General features: G+C 46.3%; 1 protein-coding gene across 3 annotated transcripts in view; it reads left to right on the top strand.

The window, feature by feature from the left end:
- LTC4S (leukotriene C4 synthase) overlaps window positions 1-26,400 on the top strand; it is a 305,490-nt gene that overhangs the window by 220,038 nt on the left and 59,052 nt on the right. For all 3 annotated transcript variants that reach the window (XM_073621049.1, XM_073621048.1, XM_073621050.1), the window contains 2 exons: window positions 10,011-10,110; window positions 24,939-25,009. In XM_073621049.1, the coding sequence (XP_073477150.1) occupies window positions 10,011-10,110; window positions 24,939-25,009 (171 nt within the window). The remainder of the gene's footprint in view (window positions 1-10,010; window positions 10,111-24,938; window positions 25,010-26,400) is intronic.

Raw genomic sequence — 26,400 nt, 5'->3', positions numbered from 1 at the left:
TATGGAAAATAAATGTTCTTATTTTCAACTTTTGAACTTTCTGCTTGCTTGCTGCTCTCCTACTGCAGTGCTCTATGCTGGCATAGCTGAGTGACAGGCACAGCCCTCATCACAATTGTAAGCAGGTTGTGTTAATTCTGATTTAGGTTGCATTCATATCTGGGCATTTTGATTCGAGGGCAGAATTGCTGAGATTCTGTCCACGATTTCAAAACGCTCTGCTGAAATGACAATTTGCACAACACGAATTTCAGAAGGCATTCATTTTAATGGAACCAAAAAAGATGGTGTGGATCTACCCTGGATGTCACGCAATGAATCGCGCTAAAATCGCGGCAAACTGCATTGTGCTAAGCTTGTTGCTCGAAAGAAGCTCATAGTGACGTAGTAGGTGAGGCTGAAAAAAGACACAAGTCCATCAAGTCCAACCTATGTCTGTGATTTCATGTCAGTATTACATTGAATATCCCTGTATGTTATGGTCGTTCAGGTGCTTATCTAATAGTTTTTTGAAATTATTGATGCTCCCTGCTGAAACCACCGCCTGTAAAAGAGGATTTCACATCCTAACTGCCCTTATGCCCCGTACACACGATGGGATTTTCCGACAACAAATGTTGGATGTGAGCTTGCTGGCGGAAAGTCCGACCATGTGTATGCTCTATCGAACATTTGTTGTCGGACTTTCTGCCAACAAATGTTGGCTAGCAGGTTCACAAATTTTCCACCAACAAATGTTTGTTGTTGGACTTTCCAATTGTGTGTACACAAGTCCGTCGGACAAAAGTCCACGCATGCTCGGAATCAAGTACGAGCCGGAGATATAACTAGCGCTCATAATGCAGATATCAGGTACGTCTTGTACGTCACTATGTTCGTAATTGTTGGCCAACATTTGTGTGACCGTGTGTATGCAAGACTAGTTGGAGCCAGCATCCTTCAAACAAAAATCCACGGTTTTGTTGTTTGGAAAGTCCGAATAAGTTCAGTGCTCGTAACCTTAGCTCCTGATCCTTTTTTGGGCGACAAGCTTCACGCGATGCAGTTTGCTGTGATTGCAACACGATTTATCGCGGCAGAACCGAACTGTGTTTTTAGGTGCCATTAAAATGAATGCCATCTGAAATTCACATTGTGTGATTTGTCATTTTGGCAGAGCATTTTGAAGTTCATTCCTCAATTCAAAATGCCCAGGTGCAGCCTTAGTAAGTTAGTGGCTGGCCCAGTCTGCGGAAATGGTTAAGTTATGTGTGTTCCATTCTCAGGCTTTTCAGTCCCAGCCAGCCCACCTGTGGTTTAAAAAAGGGGGAAGGGGCTCCCTTTTGGTTACCATTCCCGCTCTTGGCTCGGTTCATTCTACTAGGACTGCTGTACCCCGCATTCCGCTGAAGGCACCAGGATTCCGGGTCACATCCAAGCCATGGAGAATACCAGCATGGACTACGGAGGTGTGCCTGGGCAGCCACACAATTATAGTTAGGATAAGGGATTGGACTGTAATGTTGAAATCTCTTCAGTAAAGTTACTATAACTGTTCCAAGCCTATTCTGAAGTTATTAAAGGGGTGCATGCTGGTTTTGGCGTATCAAAAGAATCAGGGTCTGTAAAGCACAAAAGGGTGTGAAGCTTAGCTACTACAAAAGGAGGTTAAGGCAGCAAGACAATAGCAGCCAGAACCGAATCAGTGTTACGAAGATCCTTGGCCTGGTCACATAAGTAGGGGAAGTGAAGGAGTTAAAAATGAGCACGCATTAGGTCCACACTATGTACTTGGCAGAACCCCATACTGTTAGGCCCCTTTCACACATGCGGACAGTATGTCCGCATTTCATCCATCCGTTTTCGGATGAAATACGGACATACATGCATCCCTATGGGATAGCGGGTGTCAGTGGATGAACATCTGCTGACACCCAAAATCATCCGCCCCCGCTATGGTCCGATTCTGCAGACGGAGGAAAATCTTATTTTTCTATCTGTCTGCAGAGCGGATCGGATGAACATGGACAGACGGTCTGTGTTCATCCGATCCCCCATAGGGGAGAGTGGAGATCTGACAGGGCGGTCCCTGCACACTGTGCAGGGACTGCCCTATCATCAGCCGGCTCAGCGGGGATCAACGGAGCGATCCCCACTGAGCAAGTGGATGTTCCCCCGGGCGGATCATCACAGATCCGTCCCGTGTGAAAGGGGCCTTACTGTGAGTGAGGTAACTTGGTGCACTAGACTTTTGGAGATGGTGCAGGCTCAGTCTGTCCATCCTAATGCAACATTGAATACTTTTACAGTGTGTAACACATGTTTTACACATGGGACAGCACTTTTCAGAGGAATTTTGTATTTTTACTGCACACAGTGTCATCTCTAAGTCAGGGGGGAACTGCCTTAATGTTAAAATTCTAAATATGACTGCCGTCTCTGCCTTGTCCCGGGGCATTGATGAGCACGCTCCATGTGAAAGGTACTCCTGCATGCAGGGCAAAGTAATTCCCGCCCACATGCTTATTGTATTGCTGAAGAGGAGAAGGAGGTTGTCAGAGCAGGTCTGAGATTAGTACCAACACCGCCACAGGCCTCTAGTTAGACAATGAAATGTAGATTAACATGACAAATATTGAGAAATAATCAAACAACTATAGATATCTCTCCCTCAGCGCTCACGGTGAAGATACAATATCAACCAAGCTGCTACTATAATAAAAAACAATGTAACAAAATTGTGTCCAAATTAAATATGTAAACGCTAATAATGCTTATATATTCTGAAAGTCTTTCAAACTTGATACACAAAAATTTGACAAAATAGGCAGCCAAAATGTGAGAAAGATGAAGGAAAAACCACTCCAAAAGAGAAATGTTCAGGGTAAATTATAATTAATTATTCCAGACGATTAACCATCATCGCGATGCTTGAATGACAATACCCCAAAAGAAATTTACTTACCAGATATTTCTGGATTTATTGCATATCTCTGGGTATGTTGTTATCAGCAAGCCTCTGTGAATCTTCATCCAATATTAGTGGGAAGGTGTGTGGATGTCAGGTGGCTAAAATCAGCAATCACTGCATCTTTCCATCTGTATGTTGCTCGTGACAAGCAAGAAAATAAGGGTGAACATAGCGTAATCCAATTTTCCAAAAGGTATGTTTATTTGGTAAACCCTGTTAGATGTACACTTACAATAAAAACATAAGTTAAAAGCATAAGTAAAATTATACTTGTGAAGTCGCTCCCTCCTGATGTACCTCTTCACCGCTACAGTGGTGATCCCTGGTAAGGTAAACTGGAGAGCCGACAGCCAGGGCCGGATTTCCCACAAGGCCACGAGGGCAGGCCTCGAGGCAGCAGTGGTGCTGGGGCAGCGCCGCTCCTGCGGCGACTTCTCAGCTTTCGCGGTCGCCCCCCCCTTATTTTACCATTTTTTTGCTGCCGCGGTGGAGACAGGCAGACAATGTCTCCACCGCCCGCCTTTTTGCAGAAGACCAGAATGCCTTGTGGCTGCCAATAGAAATTGAGCTGCGGTGCCGCCCACCCTGCTGCTCGTCTGACAGTCTGTGACATGTTGTGGGAAAGGCCGCGGGGCGGGGCGGAGGGTGGGCAGCCTTCTGGCCGGCTCAATTTCTATCGGCAGCCACCCAGCCGGCTCAGCCTATTGTTCCACGTTGCCTGTTAGAAAGTCTCTGCTGCTGGGGGAGGGGGGCTTCTTCACTGGGGACACCGGATGTAAGGGGGGACTTCTCCACTAGGAACACCTGATGTAAGGGGGGGCCTCTCCACTGGGGACACCTGATGTAAGGGGGGCTTCTCCACTGGGGACAGCGGATGTAAGGGGGGCTTCTCCACTGGGGACATCTGATGTAAGGGGGGGCTTCTCCACTGGGGACATCGGATGTAAGGGGGGCTTCTCCACTGGGGACACCTGATGTAAGGGGGGCTTCTCCACTGGGGACACTGGATGTAAGGGGGGCTTCTCCACTGGAGACACCGGATGTAAGGGGGGGCTTCTCCACTGGGGACACCGGATGTAAGAGGGGCTTCTCCACTGGGGACACCGGATGTAAGGGGGGCTTCTCCACTGGGGACACCGGATGTAAGGGGGGCTTCTGCACTGGGGACACCTGATGTAAGAGGGGCTTCTCTACTGGGGACACCTGATGTAAGGGGGGCTTCGCCACTGGGGACACCTGATGTAAGGGGGGCTTCTCCACTGGGGACACCGGATGTAAGAGGGGCTGCTCCACTGGGGACACCGGATGTAAGGGGGGCTTCTCCACTGGGGACACCGGATGTAAGGGGGGCTTCTGCACTGGAGACACCTGATGTAAGAGGGGCTTCTCTACTGGGGACACCTGATGTAAGGGGGGCTTCGCCACTGGGGACACCTGATGTAAGGGGGGCTTCTCCACTGGGGACACCGGATGTAAGAGGGGCTGCTCCACTGGGGACACCGGATGTAAGGGGGGCTTCTCCACTGGGGACACCTGATGTAAGGGAGGCTTCTGCACTGGGGACACCTGATGTAAGGGGGGCTTCTCTACTGGGGACACCTGATGTAAGGGGGGCTTCTCTACTGGGGACACCTGATGTAAGGGGGGCTTCTCCACTGGGGACACCTGATGTAAGAGGGGCTTCTCCACTGGGGACACCTGATGTAAGGGGGGCTTCTCCACTGGGGACACCTAATGTAAGGGGGGCTTCTCCATTGGAGACACCTGATGTAAGGGGGCTTCTCCACTGGGGGACACCAGATGTAAGGGGGCTCCGCTGCTGGGGACACCAGATGTAAGGGGGGCTTCTCCACTGGGGACACCTGATGTAAGGGGGGCTTCTGCACTGGGGACACCTGATGTAAGGGGGGCTTCTCTACTGGGGACACCTGATGTAAGGGGGACTTCTCTACTGGGGACACCTGATGTAAGGGGGGCTTCTCCACTGGGGACACCTGATGTAAGGGGGGCTTCTCCACTGGGGACACCTGATGTAAGGTGGGGTTCTCCACTGGGGACACCTGATGTAAGGGGGGCGTCTCCATTCGAGACACCTGATGTAAGCGGGCTTCTCCACTGGGGGACACCAGATGTAAGGGGGCTCCGCTGCTGGGGACACCAGATGTAAGGGGGGCTCCACTGCCAGGGACACAGATCTGTAAGGAGGGCCTCTGCTTCTGGGCAGTGGCGGCCCGTCCATAGGGGGCGCATGGGCGCCGCCCCCCCAAAGCCAGTCAAAAAAAAAAAAAAAAATGTCCCTTTAAAAAAAAAAAAAGTTTCTTTAAGAAGTGCACTGTGTTCCGGGCGGGCGCCGGACACGGTGCACTATGGAAGCGTCATGCCAATGCAATCCAGCGATTGCAGGCAAGATGCTTCATTTGCTGTTTTTTTTGTTGCCCTGTGGCGCTGTGCAGTGCGCCTCTAGATGCTGATTGGGGCATTCTCCTTCATGGGCGGTGCTGTCACCGGGCGGCGTGTCACTTTCTGTTTCGACTGGTGTGAATGGAGAAGCAAGGTAAGTTTATGTGTTACTATCAGCCTTTGTCTGTCCACCGTGTTATACTCTTAGTATGTGATCGGAGGGTGGAGGGAGCTGTGCTTCACCTCTGCCCTGCCTGGAATCAACCTCCGGTCCAGCCCTTTACCCGACAATCTGCTGGAGCCTTAATTACACATCTCCTGTATGTGTATATCACGGGGCTCCCAGCACTGCGTCCTACAATCATGCTGTGCATTCTATCATCTCATCTCACTCTCTCTCTCTCTATTCTATCTGTATAACTGCATATCTCTCTATCTAAGTGTCTATCTATCTGTATATCTATCTATCTAACTGTCTATCTATCTGTATATCTATCTATCTAACTGTCTATCTATCTATCTATCTGTATATCTATCTGTCTATCTATCTATCTATCTATCTATCTATCTATCTATCTATCTATCTATCTATCTATCTATCTATCTATCTATCTATCTATCTATCGGCCATCACGGGCGAGTGACATGGGGGGGGGGGGTTGGTTGAGATTTTGTTTGCGCCCCCCTAAAAAAATGGAGCACCAGCCGCCACTGCTTCTGGGGGCACCTGATGTAAGGACGAACACTTCTGGGGGCACCTGATGGCATCTGGTGGCAGGCGACGTGGCAGGTGACACGCTGAGGGGTCCCACTGATTCTGGATTATGGTGAGTTGAATGATTTCATTCTATATTATAATGTAATAATAGTAATAATGAGCTTCAATCATCCTGACACCATAACAACGATGGTGCTGGGATGATTGAAGCGCTAACCCCAGGTGTTTGGAGTATCTTTATCTGCTGATTTGTTAAACTCTGGAATACACATTTCTATTGTGGTGTAGGATCTGGGCCTGCTGTCCCTCCATCCCTCTTTCCTTCCTTCTCTCTCCTTCCCTCCTTCTTTCCTTCTTTCTCTCTCCCTCTTTTCCCCTTTCTTTCTCCACCTCTCATTCATCTCAGACTCTAACCACACCCCCATTAGAACCACGCCCATATAAGCCACGCCCACCATTTAACGTAAACCACGCCCTGAATGGTGGTGTGTGTGTGTGTGTGTGGGGGGGGCGGCATTGAAGGTCCCGGCCTTGGGGCGGCAAAGGGAGTAAATCCAGGCCTGCCGACAGCTTTATTCAATGGCATGGGTTGCTGCGTGATCAGGCCCTGACTAGTTTCCTCATTGCTTTCGCGGTGAAGAGGTACATCAGGAGGGAGCGATTTCACAAGTATAATTTTACTTATGCTTTTACCTTATGTTTTTATTGTAAGTGTACATCTATGAGGGTTTTTTTAAAATAAACATACCTTTTGGAAAATTAGATTACGCTATGTGCACCCTTATTTTCTTGCTTGTCATGAGCAACATACAGATGGAAAGATGCAGTGATTGCTGATTTTAGCCACCTAACATCCACACACCTTCCCACTAATATTGGACGAAGATTCACAGAGGCTTGCTGATAACAACATACCCAGAGATATGCAATAAATCCAGAAATATCTGGTAAGTAAATTTCTTTTGGGGGATTGTCATTCAAGCATCGCGGTGATGGTTAATCATCTGGAGTAATTAATTATAATTTACCATTTCTGGAGTGGATTTTCCTTCATCTTTCTCACATTTTGGCTGCCTATTTTGTCAAAAGTCGACTGTGTATCAAGTTTGAAAGACTTTCAGAATATATAAGCGCTATTAGTGTTTAAATCTAAATTAACTACTTGCTTACTGGGCACTGGGAACCCCCCTCCTGTCCAGATCAATTTTCAGCTTTCAGCGCTGATGCACTTTGAATGACAATTGCGTGGTCATACAACACTGTACCCAAATGAAATTTTTATCATTTTTTCCCCACAAATAGAGCTTTCTTTTGGTGGTATTTGATCACCTCTGCGGTTTTTATTTTTTTGTTAAAAAAATGTAAAAAGACCAAATTTAAAAAAAAAAACAAATCTTTTTTTTTTTTTTTTTTATATTTTGTTATAAAAATTTTAAAACAGGTAATTTTTCTCCTTCATTGATGTACGCTGATGAGGCGGCACTGATGGGCACCGATAGGTGGCAGTGGTGGGCCCTGATTGGGTGGCAGTGATGGGCACTGATGGGTGGCAATAATGGGCACTGATCGGTTACACTGATAGGCAGCACTGCTAGGTGGCACTGGTTGGCACCACTGGTGGGCATTGATAGGTGGCACTGGTGGGCATTGATAGGTGGCACTTGTGGGCATTGATAGGTGGCACTCATGGGCATTGATAGGTGGCCCGGTGGGCACTGCGGGCACTGTTAGGTGGCAATGGCAGGTGGCACAGATGAGGCATCCCGTGCAGATGAGCCGGTGATATTTTTTTTCTCCTCATGCTGTCAGCGTGAGGAGAAAAAACAATTACCAAGCTTTTGTTTACATCATGTGATCTGCTGTCATTGGCTGACAGCTGATCACATTGTAAGGGGCAGGGACCAGTACCGCCCCTTACTCGGATCAGTGATCACCCGAGTCTCAGTGACTCGGTGATCACAGCGTGCTCCGCGCGCGCCCTGCAGGGCACGTGCATAGGGGAGGCCGTTATATGCCAGCCTCCTGGAAATTTAGGTCCCTGCTGTGCCCGTCATTCAGCTATAGTGTGGACGTCAAGTGCTTAACATGCTTTCACTATGGGGCACTATTCTGAAGAATGTTTATATATTTAAGTTCAAGTTAAAGTTCAACAAAATTTCCAGAAATCCAAATGAAAGAGTTTCCCTAGCAGGGGTGTTCAACATTTCTTGATTTTACAAAGAAACACACACTCATCCTCCTGGCTTAAGCCGGCCATACATGGATCGAAATTCGCCCGGTCCAGCAGGGACTGGCTGAGATTCTATCAATCTATGTGCAGACGGATTGTACCAAAGTGGATCCATCGATTGGGTACAGCCAGCCTATAGCCACTAGCAATAATCATTTGTGTTCTGATGGCCGGGAATGCTCCCCGCACCCACCCCCTGCCGGCAGAACACAATAGTACTGCGCTCCCCCGCATGGCAGATGGACATGAAGGTGGCGATCAACTGCCCCGCGGGAGACGGACGGACAGAGGCCTCCTTACCTTAGGAGGCAGATGACAGGAATCTCGCTCCGTTGCTTCTCCTCCCAGCTGCAAAGGTAGTGGGTCCTGAGGCTCCCTGGCCAATCGGATCTCAGGACCCGCTTCCTGATTGGCCGGGAGGAGAAGCAGGTAGACAATTGCGATTATTGATTCGGTATTGTCACACAAGTGGTGACGCCCCAAGCCCTCCCTTTTTTGAAGCTATTTAGAGCCTCAGGCTCTAATCACGTGCCTAAAAAAAAACCTAGTTGAAATCCATGTGGCTGGCGCCCTGCATGTAGATTAGGGGCCAGACACATAGATTAGGGGGCCCCTGTGCCCCATATGGAGGGGCTGCCACTGAATCAAATCCTCTATGGGCTGCTTTACATGCAGCACTGGGATTTTGGCCTTACACTTCAGGCCCTTGTTTGCTTTTCTATAGACCATTTTCTCCCCAACTCTGTCTGTACAGCTAGCTGCTCTGGCTCCCAGCTGCCTCTCCTAGACTCATGGGCAGAGTCCTCCTCTGTCTGCTGTGGTGAAGCCCAGAACCCTTCTCCTGACTCTACAAAAAGCCCTGAACACACCTGCCAAATCAGTGTCCTGGTTATTCACAAAACCAAGAACCCAGGATTAAAGATTTCATCCCTCCCAGATCTCTTCAAATCTCCCCAAACTGGGTTTTACCAACCGAAAAGCCAGTTTCCTTTGAATGGCCTAAACTCCCTGGAAACCCTCAACCTGCCTGGGTGAGAATCCTGGGTCATAAACTCTTTTTACATCGTGGCAGGGCACAGTATATAATTCAAAAGACTGTCTAAGCTCGGATCAATGGTTTGTAAAACTAATTCTCAACTCTGTGAGAATTCTGTGCTAGAAAGTTGAATTTTGTTTTGAAAATCAAACTGACTGAAAAATATCTTAAAAGCATTTGTACCATGTGTACAAAACTGTTTCCAGAAAAAAATTCCTGACAATATTCCGATTTCTAAACATCTGTTTAAAGAATCAAGCCAACCATAGAGCTTTTTTTTAAATTAGATTAGCTTCTACCACTAATCTCTTTTGTCTCTCAGGAATACAAGCAAGAGCTGATTATCGTCACCTCTGTTTCCAGGCCTGCTCATCTGCTGCTTTAATAATTATTATAATTATTAATTAATTAATTAGGGTTTCACCCATTCTATTGTATTGTTCATATATTAAACAGAATGGAAAATGCAAAAGGTGGAGTGTGATTTTAGCGGGGGAAATTGGCAGTACAGAACCAGAAACTGTCTCTTGTGCACAATTTAGAAAAAGACATTGGGTAATTTAGTTTTTGTGTCCTCACTATCTCTTTTGAATAGAAGCATCTTTTAAAGAGCAACTCTACCTAAAACATATTCAGGCTTTTCAAGCAGGTAAAATTATTTATTTTTCCTTTGTAGCATACTTTTCCCTGCAGGTGATTGCAGCCAGGCGGAAGTACAGCGTCTCCCCTCCAAGCACTTCTGGGTCTCCGGAGTTTGAAAGAGTCTTCCGAGCTCAGTAAGTAACTATCTATCTATCTATCTATCTATCTATCTATCTATCTATCTATCTATCTATCTATCTATCTATCTATCTATCTATCTATCTATCCATCCATCCATCCATCCTTGTATTATATGTTTATCTATGGATCTATCCTTGTATTATCTATCTACACTACAAAAGTTTTAGAACGCCTTAATTTTTCCAGTTTTTATTGAAATTTAAACAGTTCAAGTCCAGCGAAAAACCTTACATTTTACAAAGATAAGTGGTACATTGCTGTGCTAGAGGTGAAAAAATGTTTAGGATAACAAAAACTGAAAAAAGATTTACATTTTAGCGTTATCCAAAAAGGCCTGATTTAACAACTCACAGTTGTTCCTCAGCAATGTAAATAAATTAAAGGGGAAGTACAGCCAAAGTTCATTTGGCTGTACTTCTCCTGTGGATCACAGGAGTGCAGTTTGTTCTGCACTCCTGAAGCCTGTTGTTGACTGATGTCACAGAGCTGGTCCAGGCTGGGGAAAGATCGCAACCATACGGTCGGGATCCACCCAGGAGCCTGAACTGGCACCTGGCTCAGCCTCTCAGTGAGCCACTGAGAGCCTAAGCCACTCCCACCCCTTCCACAACCTAGCGCTCCAGTGGGCTGGGGGGACAGAGCAGAGGGTCGGTGACAGTCACCTGGTCTCTGCTCACGGAGCACTGAGAACTGAGCAATCAACCATGTTTGATTGCTCTGTTTACAGTCTTATGCCCCGTACACATGGTCGGATTTTCCGATGGAAAATGTCCGATCGGAACGTGTTGTCGGATATTCCGACCGTGTGTGGGACATTTTCCATCGGATTTTCCGACACGCAAAGTTTGAGAGCAGGCTATAAAATTTTCCGACAACAAAATCCGATCGCGTCAATTCCGACCGTGTGTGGCCAGTTCCGACGCACAAAGTGCCACGCATGCTCAGAAGAAATTCCGAGACGGAACAGCTCGGTCTGGTAAAATTAGCGTTTGCAATGGATACAGCACTTTCGTCACGCTGCAATGTAAAAAATGGTTTAACACAGCGCACTCTCTTCTTCTTTATAATGTGAGAAGAATGAAGTAGTTTTGCTGCTCATATTCACACAGACTTCTCTCAAACTTCTTTCTTTATTATTTATCGTGATTCCCTCAATATATTTTGATTTGTCACATCTGACAAAATTATTTTTGGTTTGTTTTTGTTTTTTTTTTGTTTTTTTAAAGGCTGTTTTTTGTTTTTTTGGGGTTTGTATTTTTTTCAAGGCTGATCTTTGTTTTATTTTTTGGTTAGTTTTACTCCCTAAAATTTTTGTGTGTGTTTGGTGTGTCAAGTTACCACAACACCATTGATATCTTATATTATTTTTTAATCTCAAGAAGGTTGCTTGGTGTTGGTGTCCCTTGTTAATTTCACATTGTATTTTTGAAATGTACCTGCCTCCTCACAAACCAACTATCCTTTTTTAAGGAAAACACACATAGGCAAGTAGAATTGAAACAAAAATTCCTTTATTAAGGGCTCAGAACCAAACAAAGAGGGAGGCAACACTGGAGAAACAGCAGAAATTGGCGAAGCCTTGGACCCCCAGGGCAGACATCAATTAACATCAAAATTGGTGGCCTGAGGAGTCCATATCTAAGGGAGTGCAGTCTGGTCCAGAAGTCCCAGAGATCATGAAAGCAGCAGATGACATCTGTGTCCCCAGGCTGTGGTACTACAAGAGCCTGCATCTTTTGCCAGACCAGGTTGGACCCAGGGTCATCACTTTCTGGTCTTCTTTCCACGCTTCCTTCCTGGCTGTGGCTCTGGTGTTGGACATGTGGCAGGAGGAGGAGTAGGACCTGGAGGAGGAGGAGTAGTAGGACCTGGAAGAGGAGGAGGACTATGTGTGAGGTCACAAATGTGGGTAGCACATGTTATTTGGCCCCTCAACCCCCTATTGAGAGCTTCCAAAATTAAAGACTCACACAGGAGTCGTTGGCCTTCCTCCATCTGCAGCATTTTGCAGGCAGTTATGCAAGCAAAGTCCTCCTCCACAGTGTGGGAGGTTCTCAGGGCCTCTGTAGCCTTCCAAAAGAGGCCTATGGCAGCCTCCTCCAGGTTACTCATCTTCCTGCCACTTTTTCTTTGAAGGTGGAGGGGAGGGACCTGGGTATCAGGCAGCCTGCTTGGCCCGGCCACCTCCTAGCTGAGACTTCCCTGTGTATGAAAAAAGGGACATGGTTTTAGTTTTTGCATCATCAATCACAATCATAAATTAGTACTCCAAACTAACATCTAGTTAACATCATTGATTGGACAAGCAGAAATATTTAGAGGAATGCTATACCTGGCTCAAGCTGGGCTCCTCCACATGTTGCTGCCTGGAAGGCCCAGGTTGGGCGTCGGAAGCCTCAGCTGGGGGGGAAGGAAGCCTGGAAGGAAGACTGGAGAGTGATGACCTGGGTTCAGTCTGACCTGCCAGAAAATGCAGTCTGTCACAGTACCAGAGCCTGGGTACATAAATGTCATCTGCAGCTACGGATCTCTGGGAATCCTGGACCTTCTTGTGCTCCCTTAGATAAGTGCTCTTCAGGCCACCAATTAGGATCTTCAAATAGATGATGTCTGCCGTGAGGATCACCGTCTTCACAAATTCCAGAAATTGATCCAGTGCTGCCTTCCTCTTTGTTTGGTTCTTATATTCAGGTTGGTTTATCTCCCATAGACAAGGCAGCTCCCTGAACATATCAATGAAGATTGCCATAAAGTCGTTATCTTTCAAGATATCCATTTTCACTGCAAGACACAACACAAGACAAACCCTAATGTCAGGCAAAACTATCCTAATCTTGTTACAATATAGGCCTCCATCTAGAAGCAGTATAGGCCCAAGTTTAGATCTTACCTTCGTTATCACGATCGGCGCCTCCGATACTCCTTCCTCCGCTCACAGATCATACGTACTACGCACGCGTGTTACGCTCTATACACACTGCGCATGCGTGTAACTTCGCCCGCCCCTGACGTTCTTTCTAGTCTATTCTCGCCCCTTTTCGTTCGGCGCAGTGGGGGAAGAGCACATGGCGGAGTCAGAGCAGGTGCGTGCTAATTATAGCAACGAGGAGGAGGGGGAGGAAAGCCCGGAGCCAGAAACGTCTGGATCCAGAAGGAGAAGATTTAAGGCATCAAATATGTCCTTTGGGGAGATGTTGGAGATGGTCGACATCCTGAAGAGGGCCGACTATGATGGAAAGTATGGACCTTACCCCAACCCCAATGTTCGAAAGGCCAAGATAAGGGCGAAAGTGGTCAAAGTCTGCACCGGAATTTCGGGGTACGACGATCGAAAGAGCAGCTCAGGAAGTGGTGGTCGGACCTCAAATTAAGAGAGCATGAGCAGTACCGAAAGATTCGGAGAGTGCTGCAAAAAAGTAAGTAGTTGTCCTGTGTTCCTATTCTTTTTGTGTTTATTACATTCGTGCTGCTCCATGTGCTTTTCTTAACTGTTGTACAGTTTAAAATGTCAACTTTCATATTCATGGGCACATTATTCGTTCGTATCCAACATTTTTCTTTCGGCCTATAAAACACCATTGTTTTGGCCATATGCATTTGCCCACATTTTTTAGGGCCTACTTGTATGAAAATAATTTGGTTGTGTAGATGGGTTTGTTACTAGAATGAAAAGCAAACTCGATTCTGTGTAAAGAGAGGACACTCAGCAGCAGTTTTCACATCTGGACGCTGGAGCTCTAGTGTGGGACACAAGAACACCCTTTTTATTAGGGGGCCCACACAGGTGCTCCAGTGTATACTATAGGGGTGTCTCCATCTGTGAAGCTTGCACAAAACAGGGAAAGTATTGAAGCTTGACAAAGGACACTCAAAATTCAACATCTTGGAACTCTCCCAAAATAGACAATTGTACCCCACTTCCAAGCAATGATTCATATTTATATTTCTGCCATCAAATATCTGTGTGCTAATTATACCATTTTTTTTTTTTACATAGGGGAGAAAAGACTCTGAGGACACCCCTCATCCGAGGAGACCACAGAACCCCCACCTCTGGAAGAAGGGGAAATCCCCCAAAGACAAGAAGAGCAGGAGGAGGAAGAAGACGTGGTGGAACTAGTCACCACAACAGGTGAGTGTCTGCGACCACAGGCTCAGGTAAGAGATGGATGCTGGCATATTTATAATACATGTTTTTTTTTGGTTTCTATCTTTTTAGGTGATCGTGATGTTGTGGATCCAGGGCATTTCACCTCAGAAAGTGCACAGATCCTGATTGGGGAGATCATGTGGTGTAATGTTGCATTGGAAAATATCAAGAAAAACATCAATGATGTTATTCAAAAAAATAATAACATCATTGATGTTTTGGGGAGAGTGTAAAACCCCTCCAAATCCCTTTCTTTTATGGTGTGCTACAATTTTAAAATTTTTTGTACAATTGTAGAAAAGCCAAATTTTGAAGAGGCACACAGTGTGTCAACATGTGCTATCTGCCATCACGGGAGATAAATGGACGCGTTTTGGGGTTGCAACCCCTTCCTCAGTAATAAAGTAGCTGAGAGGAAGGGGTTGCTCCCCCAAAACACGTCCCTTGATCCCCCGTGATGGCAGGTAGCACATGTTGACATTCGTAAATTGGTGTGCCTCTTCAAAATTTGGCTTTTCCTGGGGTGACTTCACCCCATCTGAACGCAATTTCAAACACAGTTCCTAAATACTCATGTCTGATATTGCCTTCAAGTTCTACCAAATGTGAACTTTGTAAGTTCAAGATTTGTGTCTTTCTTGTTGGTTTTAAACATGCCTGTTTTATCTTAAATGGACATTTCTACTTTTTCTAATGCCACCCCAAAAATTGTTATACAACAAACATGTTGGTTTGTTTTAAAAACCTTTTTTAAATGCACATGTGATTATGCAGGTATTAAAAAAGCTTGTTAATCAAGAATGTGTGGATTATTGTCTCAACGCTACAACACTTTTGGGGTGCTCTAATTGGTGTTTTCTGTGACAATGGGTGTTATTTCCTAAGGGAAAATACACTTTGCACTACAAGTGCAGTTTTAACTGCACTTGTAGTGCAAAGTGTCTTTGCCTTTAGTAAATAATACCCAACAGTGCTTTGTATAAGTGCATTCACAACACAATCACGACATTTTCAGGACTCACCACATTTCTGTCAGGGTCAGCTAAAACAAACACAAGCAGGGAATGTCAACAAAGATTTGCTTAATGTTTTTTTTTATTTGATAAAGGTTTTACACATTGTCTGGCATATTGATAGCCCCCCTACCCGCAAAGGATTCAAGGTATCTTAGCCGGACATCACGGGCACTCAGGGAGGGCAAGCCAGGACGGCCACTTTCAAGCGCCGTCAGGGTTGGTTCATTTTGAATTCTGGCCTCAGGCCCAACTGAGCCAGCATAGTTGGCAGAATGTTGCCGTAAAAAGTTGTGTAGAATACAGCACGCCAGGATAATGTGATTCAGTTTATACTCCGCCATATGTATGGGTGTAAGAAATAGGCGGAACCGGCTGGCCATGATTTCAAACGTGTTTTCCACCACTCTTCTGGCTCTGGCCAACCGGTAATTAAAAACCCTGCCATTCTGGAGACGCCTGTAGAACTCGGTCTGGGTGATGACTCCACCATCGGACATCCGGCCATTCTTCCCCACGTCCACATACAGGAACTCATAAGTAGCCGACACCACCGCCAACATCACAATACTATTGAACCCCTTATAATTATAATAGTACGACCCCGAGTTGGGTGGTGGGATGATGTGGACATGTTTCCCATCAATTGCCCCTCCGCAGTTAGGAAAGTCCCACCGCTGGGCAAAGTGGAAGGCCACAGTCTGCCATTCCTGTGGCGTGGAAGGAAACTGTTGAGGAAAACAAAACAAAAAATGAGGTTTTTGCACATAAACATGGAAAGCAGATTCGACACAAACATTCTTGGCCAACATCAAGATAACATTGATTTATGGGAATTTTTAAAGACCAAAGTATAAGGTACACCTATCATACCAATTGGGGCCATTTCTAACATTATAGGGGGGGAGCTCTTGGACAGGTAACCCTCTGCACTTCATTGAGAGATGAATGCCTAAATAATGTGTATTACTTGGAACAGCCCCTCCTTATTTACACTATTGGCAGCCCACTGGACAGGTAAGAAGTGTCATAATACAAAGATATAAATACACACTGTACACATTTGAGCACATTTGGACATTCTGCTATTACCTATCAAGATAATAATAGAATACAAAAACTTGAAACAGTACCATTTGAAAGCATACAGGCAGGCCCTTGCACTACATGCTTTGGGGGATTCATCCATACATCTGACCACAAAAGAGATGGGTATAGTGTGTATAGGTTTGGCAAAGTCAGCAGATAGATGATTGAGGATAGATAGAGAATTGGTATCAGCTGACTTAGCAGTTGGGGGGAGGGGGGGTTCCTAATGATTTGGGGACCCCCCAAAAAAAGCCTCTGGCACTCTGCTTGAATTTAAAGCACCAATCACATTTAAAAACATTTTAGGGGGTGTTTGGGGTAAAGCACTACTATGGAGCTGATAAAATACATTGTTAAGTGACTACATGAGGTGAATATAGGGCAGGAGACCATGCTGGGGAGGTAAGTGAAGGCAAATAAGTATGAAGGACCAAAAAAACAATAAAAATCCAGCATGCATGAGGACAAAGGGGACATTCACAGCATTTTACAATCATGGTAATTAGGGAATGAGGAAAGAAATACAATATATTAGCAAACATTAAATACAATAAAATGTGATATTAAAGGATAAAAATCTTACCTTAATATACTCCTTCTGCAGGACCTGGATGATGGCAGAACAGGTCTCTGGGATAATGATCCCCAGAGCCTGGGGGGAGATGCCTGTCGAGAACTTGAGGTCCTGCAGGCTTCTCCCCGTCGCCAAGTACCGCAGGGTGGCGACGAGCCTCTGCTCCGGAGTGATGGCTTGCCTCATGCAGGTATCCTGCCTGCTAATATAGGGGGTCAGCAAAGCCAACAAACGGTGAAATACGGGGTCCGTCATCCGGAGAAAATTCCTGAAATCATCAGGATTATTCTCACGGATCTCCCGGAGCAAAGGCATATGACAGAACTGGTCACGCTGAAGCAACCAATTCTTGGTCCATGAACTCCTTCCCACCCTGTTCATGGACTGGACTTGTGTCAAGGTTAGGACCCCAACACCAAGCCCCCGCACAGCACGAACTCTACGAGGAGTACATATACGCAACATGGCTAGAAAACGGTCGGCTGCTCAGAACGAAGTAACAGAACGCACTGAAGAACAGCAAGGCCTGTGAAGAGCGACCTGAAAAACAGTAATGAACGAACAAGAACACAATGACAAGTCAATGGTACTCGCTGCACGCACTGAAGAGCAGATACAAACCCACAAGCACAAACTGAACAGCAGAAAACGATCTGAAAACCATGAGTCTGAAAAAGCACGAATTGTCTCTCACCAAACTTTTACTAACACGAGATTAGCAAAAGGAGCCCAAAGGGTGCCGCGCTTGGTTCTGAACTGGCCTTTTCTAGTCTCGTCGTACGTGGTTTGTGATCGGAAATTCCGACAACTTTGTGCGACTGTGTGTACGCAAAACAAGTTTGAGCCAACATCCGTCTGAGAAAATCCTAGGATTTTGATGTCGGAATGTCCGATCGATGTCCGACCGTGTGTACGGGGCATTAGAGTTGGCGGGGGGACAGATGCAGCATCGGACCAATGCTGCATCCACCTAGGTAAGTATGATTCCAAAAAGAAAAAAAACATACTTCTCTTTTACAGTGCCTTGCAAAAGTATTTACCCCCCTTGGCTTTTTACCTATTTTGTTACATTAGAGCCTTTAGTTCAATGTTTTTTAAATCTGAATTATATGTGATGGATCAGAACACAATAGTCTAAGTTGGTGAAGTAAAATTAGAAAAATATATACATAAAACTATTTTTCAGAAATAAAAAACTGATAATTGCCATGTGCGTATGTATTCACCCCCTTTGTTATGAAGCCCATAAAAAGCTCTGGTGCAACCAATTACCTTCAGAAGTCACATAATTAGTAAAATGATGTCCACCTGTGTGCAATCTAAGTGTCACATGATCTGTCATTACATATACACACTTTTTTGAAAGGCCCCAGAGACTGCAACACCTATGCAAGATGCACCACTAAATATCCAAACAAGAAGACTCGCTGCTCTAGGTGAGGTTTTAAAAGCCTGATGATCTGGACAGGTAACCACACAACAGCAAACCTGCCAAGAGAAGGCCGCACACCAAAACTCATGGACCGGGAAAGGAGGGCATTAATCAGAGAGGCAGCACAGAGACCTAAGGTAACCCTGGAGGAGCCACAGAGTTCCACAGCAGAGAATAGAGTATCTGTACATAGGATGACAATAAGCCGTACGATCCATAGAGTTGGGCTTTATGGCAGAGTGGCCAGAAGAAAGCCATTACTTTCAGCAAAAAACAAAATGGCATGTTTTGAGTTTGCGAAAAGGCATGTGGGAGACTCCCAAAATGTATGGAGGAAGGTGCTCTGGTCTGATGAGACTAAGATTGAACTTTTTGGCCATCAAAGAAAATGCTATGTCTGGTGCAAACCCAACACATCACATCACCCAAAGAACACCATCCCCACAGTGAAACATGGTGGTGGCAGCATCATGCTGTGGGGATTTTTTTCAGCAGTCAGGACTGGGAAACTGGTCAGAGTTGAGGGAAAGATAGATGGTGCTAAATACAGAGATAATCTTGAGTAAAACCTGTACCACTCTGTGTGTGATTTGAGGCTAGGATGGAGGTTCACCTTCTAGCAGGACAATGACCCCAAACACACTGCTAAAGCAACACTTGAGTGGTTTAAGGGGGAAAACAAATATGTTGGAATGACCTAGTCAAAGCCCAGACCTCAATCAAATAGAAAATCTGTGGTCAGACTTAAAGATTGCTGTTCACAAGTGCAAACCATCCAACTTGAAAGAGCTGGAGCAGTTTTGCAAGGAGGAATGGGCAAAAATCACAGTGGCAAGATGTGGCAAGCTCATAGAGACTTATCCAAAGTGACTTGGAGCTGTGATACCCTCAAAAGGTGGCTCTACAAAGTATTGACTTTAGGGGGGTGAATAGTTATGCACATTGACTTTTTCTGTTATTTTGTCCTATTTGTTGTTTGCTTCACAATAATAAAAACAATCTTCAAAGTTGTGGGCATGTTCTGTAAATTAAATGATGCAAATCCTCAAACAAACCATGTTAATTCCAAGTTGTGAGGAAACAAAACACGAAAAATGCCAAGGGGGTGAATACTTTTGCAAGGCACTGTAAGCCTTGAAAGTTTATGCTAGCAGTTCCTACAGGTGTCCCAACTTTTGTTGAAGTGTTGGAGCAGACTGTGTTACTACACTGTAATCAATATAATTGGTTGAACTGGATGGACTTGTGTCTTTTTTCAACCCAGGTAACTATGTAACATTTGCACAGTATTGTGCCGCAGGAAGTAGAATATTGCTCTCAAAATGGCCAGCAAAATGCAATTAACAAAGGACAACAGACAGACTATTATAACCCTGTGTAGGTCTTTCCTTTAGAGAAATTGCATATAAAGCCAAAGTGTCAGTGAGTACAGTTTCCTACACCACCAAAAGGCACTTGGAAACTGGAGGAAACTCTCACAGGAGGTGTTGCAGACTCAATGCCACAACAGGATCAGAAGAGAAGTGTCTGAGAGTCAACAGCTTGTATTTAAGGTGGCTCACAGGACAACAGTTCAAGCACAGCTTAACACTGATCGAAGTAAGCAAGTCTCAGTTTTACATGTGAAGAGAAGACTTTGAGCTGTAGGTTTGACATGTTGGTTGGCTGTAAGAAAGCCATTGCTAAAACTACAAAATAAGAAAAAGAGGCTGGCTTGGGCCATGAAGCACTGCCAGTGGACTATTGAAGACTGGAAGAAGGTTTTATGGACCAATTAATCAAAATTTTAGATTTTCTGTTCATCACGCAAGGTCAGTGTTGAGTGGGTGAAATGATGGTTCCTCGGTGTATGACACCAACTGTCAAACATGGAGGAGAAAGTATGGTGGTCTGGGGCTCGTTTGCAGGATCCAGAGTCAGCGAATTGAACAGAGTGAGAGGCACCTTGAACCAAAACTACCACAACATTTTGCAGCGCCATGTAATACCCTCTGGATTCTGGAATATACCTAGTTTGTCAGGGGTTCATCCTACAGTAAGATGATGACCCAAAACATACCTCCAGGCTATGTCAGAACTAATTTAGAAGAAAGACACAAGACTTCAAATCATGGAATGGCTAGCACAGTCTCCAGACTTACAGTAGGTGACCGCGATATTGTGTCAATCTCGCCGCAGTTATCGGCGAGATTTGACACCTGCGAGCCTCGTCGCGGGAGCCAGCGCGGAAAAAATTTGTTTTTTCCTTTCCCGATGAGCGACAAGCATTGCTGACATGTGTTTGGTATGAATCATGAGGGGGAACTCCAGGCCAAATTTTAAATAAAAAACCGGCATGGGTTCCCCTCCAAGAGCATATCAGGCCCTTATGTCTGGTATGGATTTTAAGGAGAACCCCCTACGCCAAAAAAACGGTGTTGGGGGTCCCCCCAAAATCCATACCAGACCCTTATCCGAGCACGCAGCCCGGCCGGAAAGGGGGTGGGGACAAGCGAGCGCCCCCCTCCTGAACCGTACCGGGTCGCATGCCCTCAACATGGTGGGGTGGGCGCTTTGGGGCAGGGGGGCACCCTGCGGCCCCCCCACCCCAAAGCACCTTGTCCCCATGTCGAAGAGGACAAGGGCCTCTTCCCGACAACCCTGGCTGTTGGTTGCCGTGGTCTGCGGGCGGAGGGCTTATCGGAATCCGGGAGCCCTCTTTAATAAGGGGGCTCCCAGATCCCGACCCCCCACCCTATGTGAATGAGTATTTACCCAGTCACCTGGGGGGAAAAAGTGTCAATAAAAAAACACACTAGACAGGTTTTTAAAGTAATTTATTAAGCAGCTCCAGGGGTCTTCTTCCGACTTTGGGGGTCTCTTCTGACTTCTCCGCTCTTTCCGGACTTTTCTCCCGGTGTAAGGTTCTTCTCCTGCTCCCCGGCCTCTTCTCCCAGTGTCTGGTTCTTCTCCCGGCCTCTTCTCCAGGTCTTCAGTTCTTCTCTCGCTCTCCGGTTCTTCTGCCGGGCTCCTCCGCTATCTTCTGCTCTTTTGCCGCTCTTTTGCTAGCGGTGGCCCGGTCTTCTCCGTCGTCTTGTTCCTTCTTCTCTTCTTCTTTTCTTCTTCTCTGTTGACACGACACCTTCTCCCGCTGTAATGCCGTGTGCGAGGTGCGCAACGACTTATATAGGCATGGGGCGTGGTCACCAGGTGATGTCATCCGGTGAACCCGCCCCCATGACATCACAGTCCCGGGGCATGATGGGACTGTGACGTCATAAGGGGCGGGGTCACCGGGTGACATCACCCAGTGACCACGCCCCATGCCTATATAAGTCGTTGTGCACCTCGCACATGGCATTACAGCGGGAGAGGGCGTTGTGTCAACATCAGCAGAAGAGAAGAAGGAACAAGACGATGGAGAAGACCGGGCCACCGCTAGCAAAAGAGCGGCAAAAGAGCAGAGGATAGCAGAGGAGCCCGGCAGAAGAACTGGAGAGCGGGAGAAGAACCGGAGACCTGGAGAAGAGACCGGGAGAAGAGCCCGGAGAGAGTGGAGAAGTCAGAAGAGACCCCCGAAGTCAGAAGAAGACCCAAGGAGCTGCCTAATAAATTACTTTTAAAACCTGTCTAGTGTGTTTTTTTATTGACACTTTTTTCCCCCCAGGTGAATGGGTAGGGGTACGATGTACCCCATACTCATTCACATAGGGTGGGGGGCCAGGATCTGGTGGGGGCGCCATTATTAAAGGGGGCTCCCAGATTCCGATAAGCCCTCCGCCCGCAGACCCCGACAACCAACAGCCAGGGTTGTCGGGAAGAGGCCCTTGTCCTCATCAACATGGGGACAAGGTGCTTTGGGGTGGGGGCCACAGGGTGCCCCCCTGCCCCAAAGCGCCCACCCCCCCATGTTGAGGGCATGCGGCCTGGTACAGTTCAGGAGGTGGGGGGCGCTCGCTCGTCCCCACCCCCTTTCCTGACCGGCTGGGCTGTGTGCTCAGATAAGGGTCTGGTATGGATTTTGGGGGGACCCCCAAGCTGTTTTTTCGGCGTAGGGGGTTCCCCTTAAAATCCATACCAGACCTAAGGGCCTGGTATGCTTCTGGAGGGGAATTCTTTCTCGCTGCAATAGGAAAATGTGTTTTTCCTATTGCAGCCAGCGTGAGATGTGCAGTACCCTGTCGCCGAGAACCAGCGCGATGAAGTGTGTTCGGCTGTTATATCTGCAAAAGGTGGCTACTTTGAGTAAAAAAGTTAGATTACATTTTGATAAAGAAAATGATTCCCTGATTTCTTTTTGATGTCCAGTTGTTTATTTGTTTTATGCTTTATTTTCAGAGTACACTGAGACATAAAACTGCCTAAATGTCAATAGAAACTGAAAAAGGGGGAATTCTAAAACTTTTGACCAGTAGTCTATCTATCTATCTATCTATCTATTAGGGGTGCGCATCTTCACTGGCCTCATGATTCGATTCGATTACGATTATCAGGTCCACGATTCACGATGCATCACGATTACTGCACGCGGTTTTCATCCAAAAAATTTAAGTAGTCAGAAGAACTCCATTTTTTAAATTTTATCTGTTCTTAAAAAAAAGACAACACTCCCTGCATGTAGCAAAGTGTAAACACAGCAGACAACTTAAAGAGGAGCTCCAGACTGCCCCCAAATGACTACAGAAGATGGTCAGAGACTGCAGACATGATACAGGAGATGATCAGAGACTGCAGACATACTACAGGAGATGATCAGAGACTGCAGACATATCACAGGAGATGATCAGAGACTGCAGACATATCACAGGAGATGATCAGAGACTGCAGACATATCACAGGAGATGATCAGAGACTGCAGACATATCACAGGAGATGATCAGAGACTGCAGACATACTACAGGAGATGATCAGAGACTGCAGACGACTACAGGAGATGATCAGAGACTGCAGACATACTACAGGAGATGATCAGAGACTGCAGACATACTACAGGAGATGATCAGAGACTGCAGACATACTACAGGAGATGATCAGAGACTGCAGACATATCACAGGAGATGATCAGAGACTGCAGACCTGCTGGACGTGGTAAGGGAGGTGCCAGACTGTCCTATCCAAGATGACCAATACCCCGCCCCCCTCACCACTAACCTGTCACCATATAATACTATTACCATAGCGCTCCCCTGCCCAGTGTCACCACGGACCAATTCCCATCCTTCTCGACCAGCATCCACACAGTCCTCTGCTCTCCACCACCCCCCCACCTCTACACAGTGAGCATGCAGATAGGGCAATAAAACAAAAAATGGTGTGCAGTGCTTTGTGGTGATAATAAATGCACAAAAGAGTCTTAAGTAGTGAATAAATTTAGTCCTGAAATATATAATCTGTGATCTGATTAAAAGAAATCTTTTGTGTATTCAAAGTAATTCCAGTGCTGAGTGTTCTCTGCTGTGTTCAAATCATTCACCAGAAATCAGGAATGATTTGAACACAGCAGAGAACACTCAGCACTGGAATTACTTTGAATATACAGAAGATTTCTTTCAATCAGATCACAGATTTATATATATATATTTCAGGACTATATTTGTTCACTACTTAATAACACTCTTTTGTACATTTGTCACTGCAAAGCACTGCACACCATTTTTGGTTTTATTGCCCTATCTGCATACAGTCTGGCACCTCCCTTACCATGTCAGTCTTTAGTTCTCAGTGTCTTCCCCGTGGCCCCCTCACCTGGCTCTACTGCTCTTCTGGCTCTCCTCCAGCTCTGCCTCATCCTCCTCCATCACCGCTCTGAAACCTTCCGGGACCAAAAGCACTGATGGCTCCATTCTCCTCCTCGGAGCTCCGTGCTCCAGAAGCCAGCCGTGGCCACCACTCTTATCAGCAGTAGGGACAGCTCCAGCCACAACAAGCTCCGGCCCCGGCGCTCCATGTGCCCAACGTACACACAGCGTGGCTCCTCACTTCCGCATTCCACCACCATGACGCCGCCTGGGATCACTTTCTATTGGCTAGTGAGGGGGTGGGACGATGAGGGGAGAGAGAAGGGGATGGATGGAAGGCCTCCTCTCCTCGCTACACAGGGGGGGTGACGTCAGTAGGAGGCGGATCAAAGCAGCGCGGAAACTTCGGCTTTCAGCTCCACTCGGAGGCAGGGCATGGTGCGGCGGCACGGCGCGAGGATGACGTCATCCTCAATAATCGATTTCTTAAGGCTATAGAATCGATGCCGCATCGTGGACGGTCGAATCCCGATGCATCGATTCGATGATTAATTTCAACACCCCTACTATCTATCTATCTATCTATCTATCTATCTATCTATCTATCTATCTATCTATCTATCTATCTATCTATCTATCTATCTATTCATTTTTGTATTATTTATTTATCTGTAGATCTATCCGTGTATTATCCCTATAGATCTATCCCTGTATTATGTGTCTATCTAAATATCCATTCTTGTGTTATCTATCTGTTTATGTATCTATCCATCTATCTTTCTATTAATTTTTTTGTATTCTAGGTTTATTTATTTTTAGTGACTGTAAACAATGTTTTCATTTCAGAGTTAACTGCACTGAATATTTTCCTTTATTCCTTGCTGTTCTATGGCTGTCGGGGCTCTTCTTCCATCAAGGTGAGTGGAATTGTATTTTTTTTTTTATATAGATATACACAGTCTCCATACGCGGTATCTAATACCGTGTGTACAGTGTCCACTACACTTCTGGTAGTGTACACAATACAGTGCAGCCATAGTACAGTTGCTAATACAGTGCAGGCGGTATACACAGTATCTAATACAGTGTGTACAGTTTCTACTATACTTCTGGTGGTGTACACAGTACAAATTACAGTGCAGCCGTAGTACAGTTGCTAATGTAGTGCAGGAGGTGTACACAGTATCTAATAGTTTCTTCTACACTTCTGGTGGTGTACACAGTACAGAATACAGTGCAGCCGTAGTACAGTTGCTAATACAGTGCACGCGGTGTACAAAGTATCTAATACAGTGTGTAGAGTTTCTACTACACTTCTGGTGGTGTACACAGTATCTAATACAGTGTAGTGTGGTGTTGCAAAACAAAATATACATCATGTCCGGAAGGCCGCCAAAGAGATCCAGATGCTCACAGGCCACTAAAAGAGGGCAATCAGCCTCTGTGTCCTCAGTTAACAGTGCTGGTCGTGGACATGGTGCATCCTCTGCAGGTAGCCGTGGGGCACGCTTGTCCTTTTTTTCTGCTGCTGGCCGTGTTATTGAGCCAGAACATGCAGAAGAGTTGGTGGAGTGGAAAACAAAGCCGTCCTCATCCTCTTCATCCTCTGTCACCCAGGCTCGGAGTAGTTTAATTTCCAATGCAACTGCCAAAGTGGCCTATTCCACTGGCTCCTTGTCCACAGTCAGTCCTTCTGTAGCCCCACTATCATGCACGGAGGAGTCCCCAGAATTAATCGACCACAGTGTCAAGTACATGCTGCTGGAGAATGCGCAGTGATTTGAAGGCTCCGATGTTGGTTCCCAGGTTGAGGAATGGAGTAATGTGAGCCTAGAGAGAGGGGGTGCCCAAGAAGGACAAGAAACTGGCAGTCATGTTCCCCCAGCTGCAGCATATTGCCAAGTTTGCTCCAGTGACAAGGAGTGAGGGGATGATGAGGTCACTGATTGTACTTGGGTGCCTGAGAGAAGAGAGGTGGAGGAGGCACAACTCCAACCAAGCAACAAGGCAGGATGCCCTCTAGGGGGCAGCTTAAGGGCAGCCACCCTATTGCATCACACCACAGAGCTCCGCAGGTGCAGGGTGGTGCTGACTCCCCCCTGACTTTTAAAAGTTCCTTGGTGTGGGCCTTTTTCGACGCGTGTGCAGCAGATCGCACCGTTGCTGTTTGCAACCTACGTCTGAAGCAGGTCAAGCATGGCCAGGACAGCGGCCGCTAGGGCACCACATGCTTGACCAGACATATGACGACCTGTCATGCAGTTGTAAGACCCACAAGAAAGAAAAAGGCGGACTTCTCCTTGCTCCT

The sequence above is a fragment of the Aquarana catesbeiana genome, linkage group LG03, assembly GCF_042186555.1.
Source record: "Aquarana catesbeiana isolate 2022-GZ linkage group LG03, ASM4218655v1, whole genome shotgun sequence".
Lineage (NCBI taxonomy): Eukaryota > Metazoa > Chordata > Amphibia > Anura > Ranidae > Aquarana > Aquarana catesbeiana.
The sequence above is the reverse complement of the archived record's forward strand: the minus strand, read 5'-3'. Positions and strand labels throughout refer to the sequence as shown.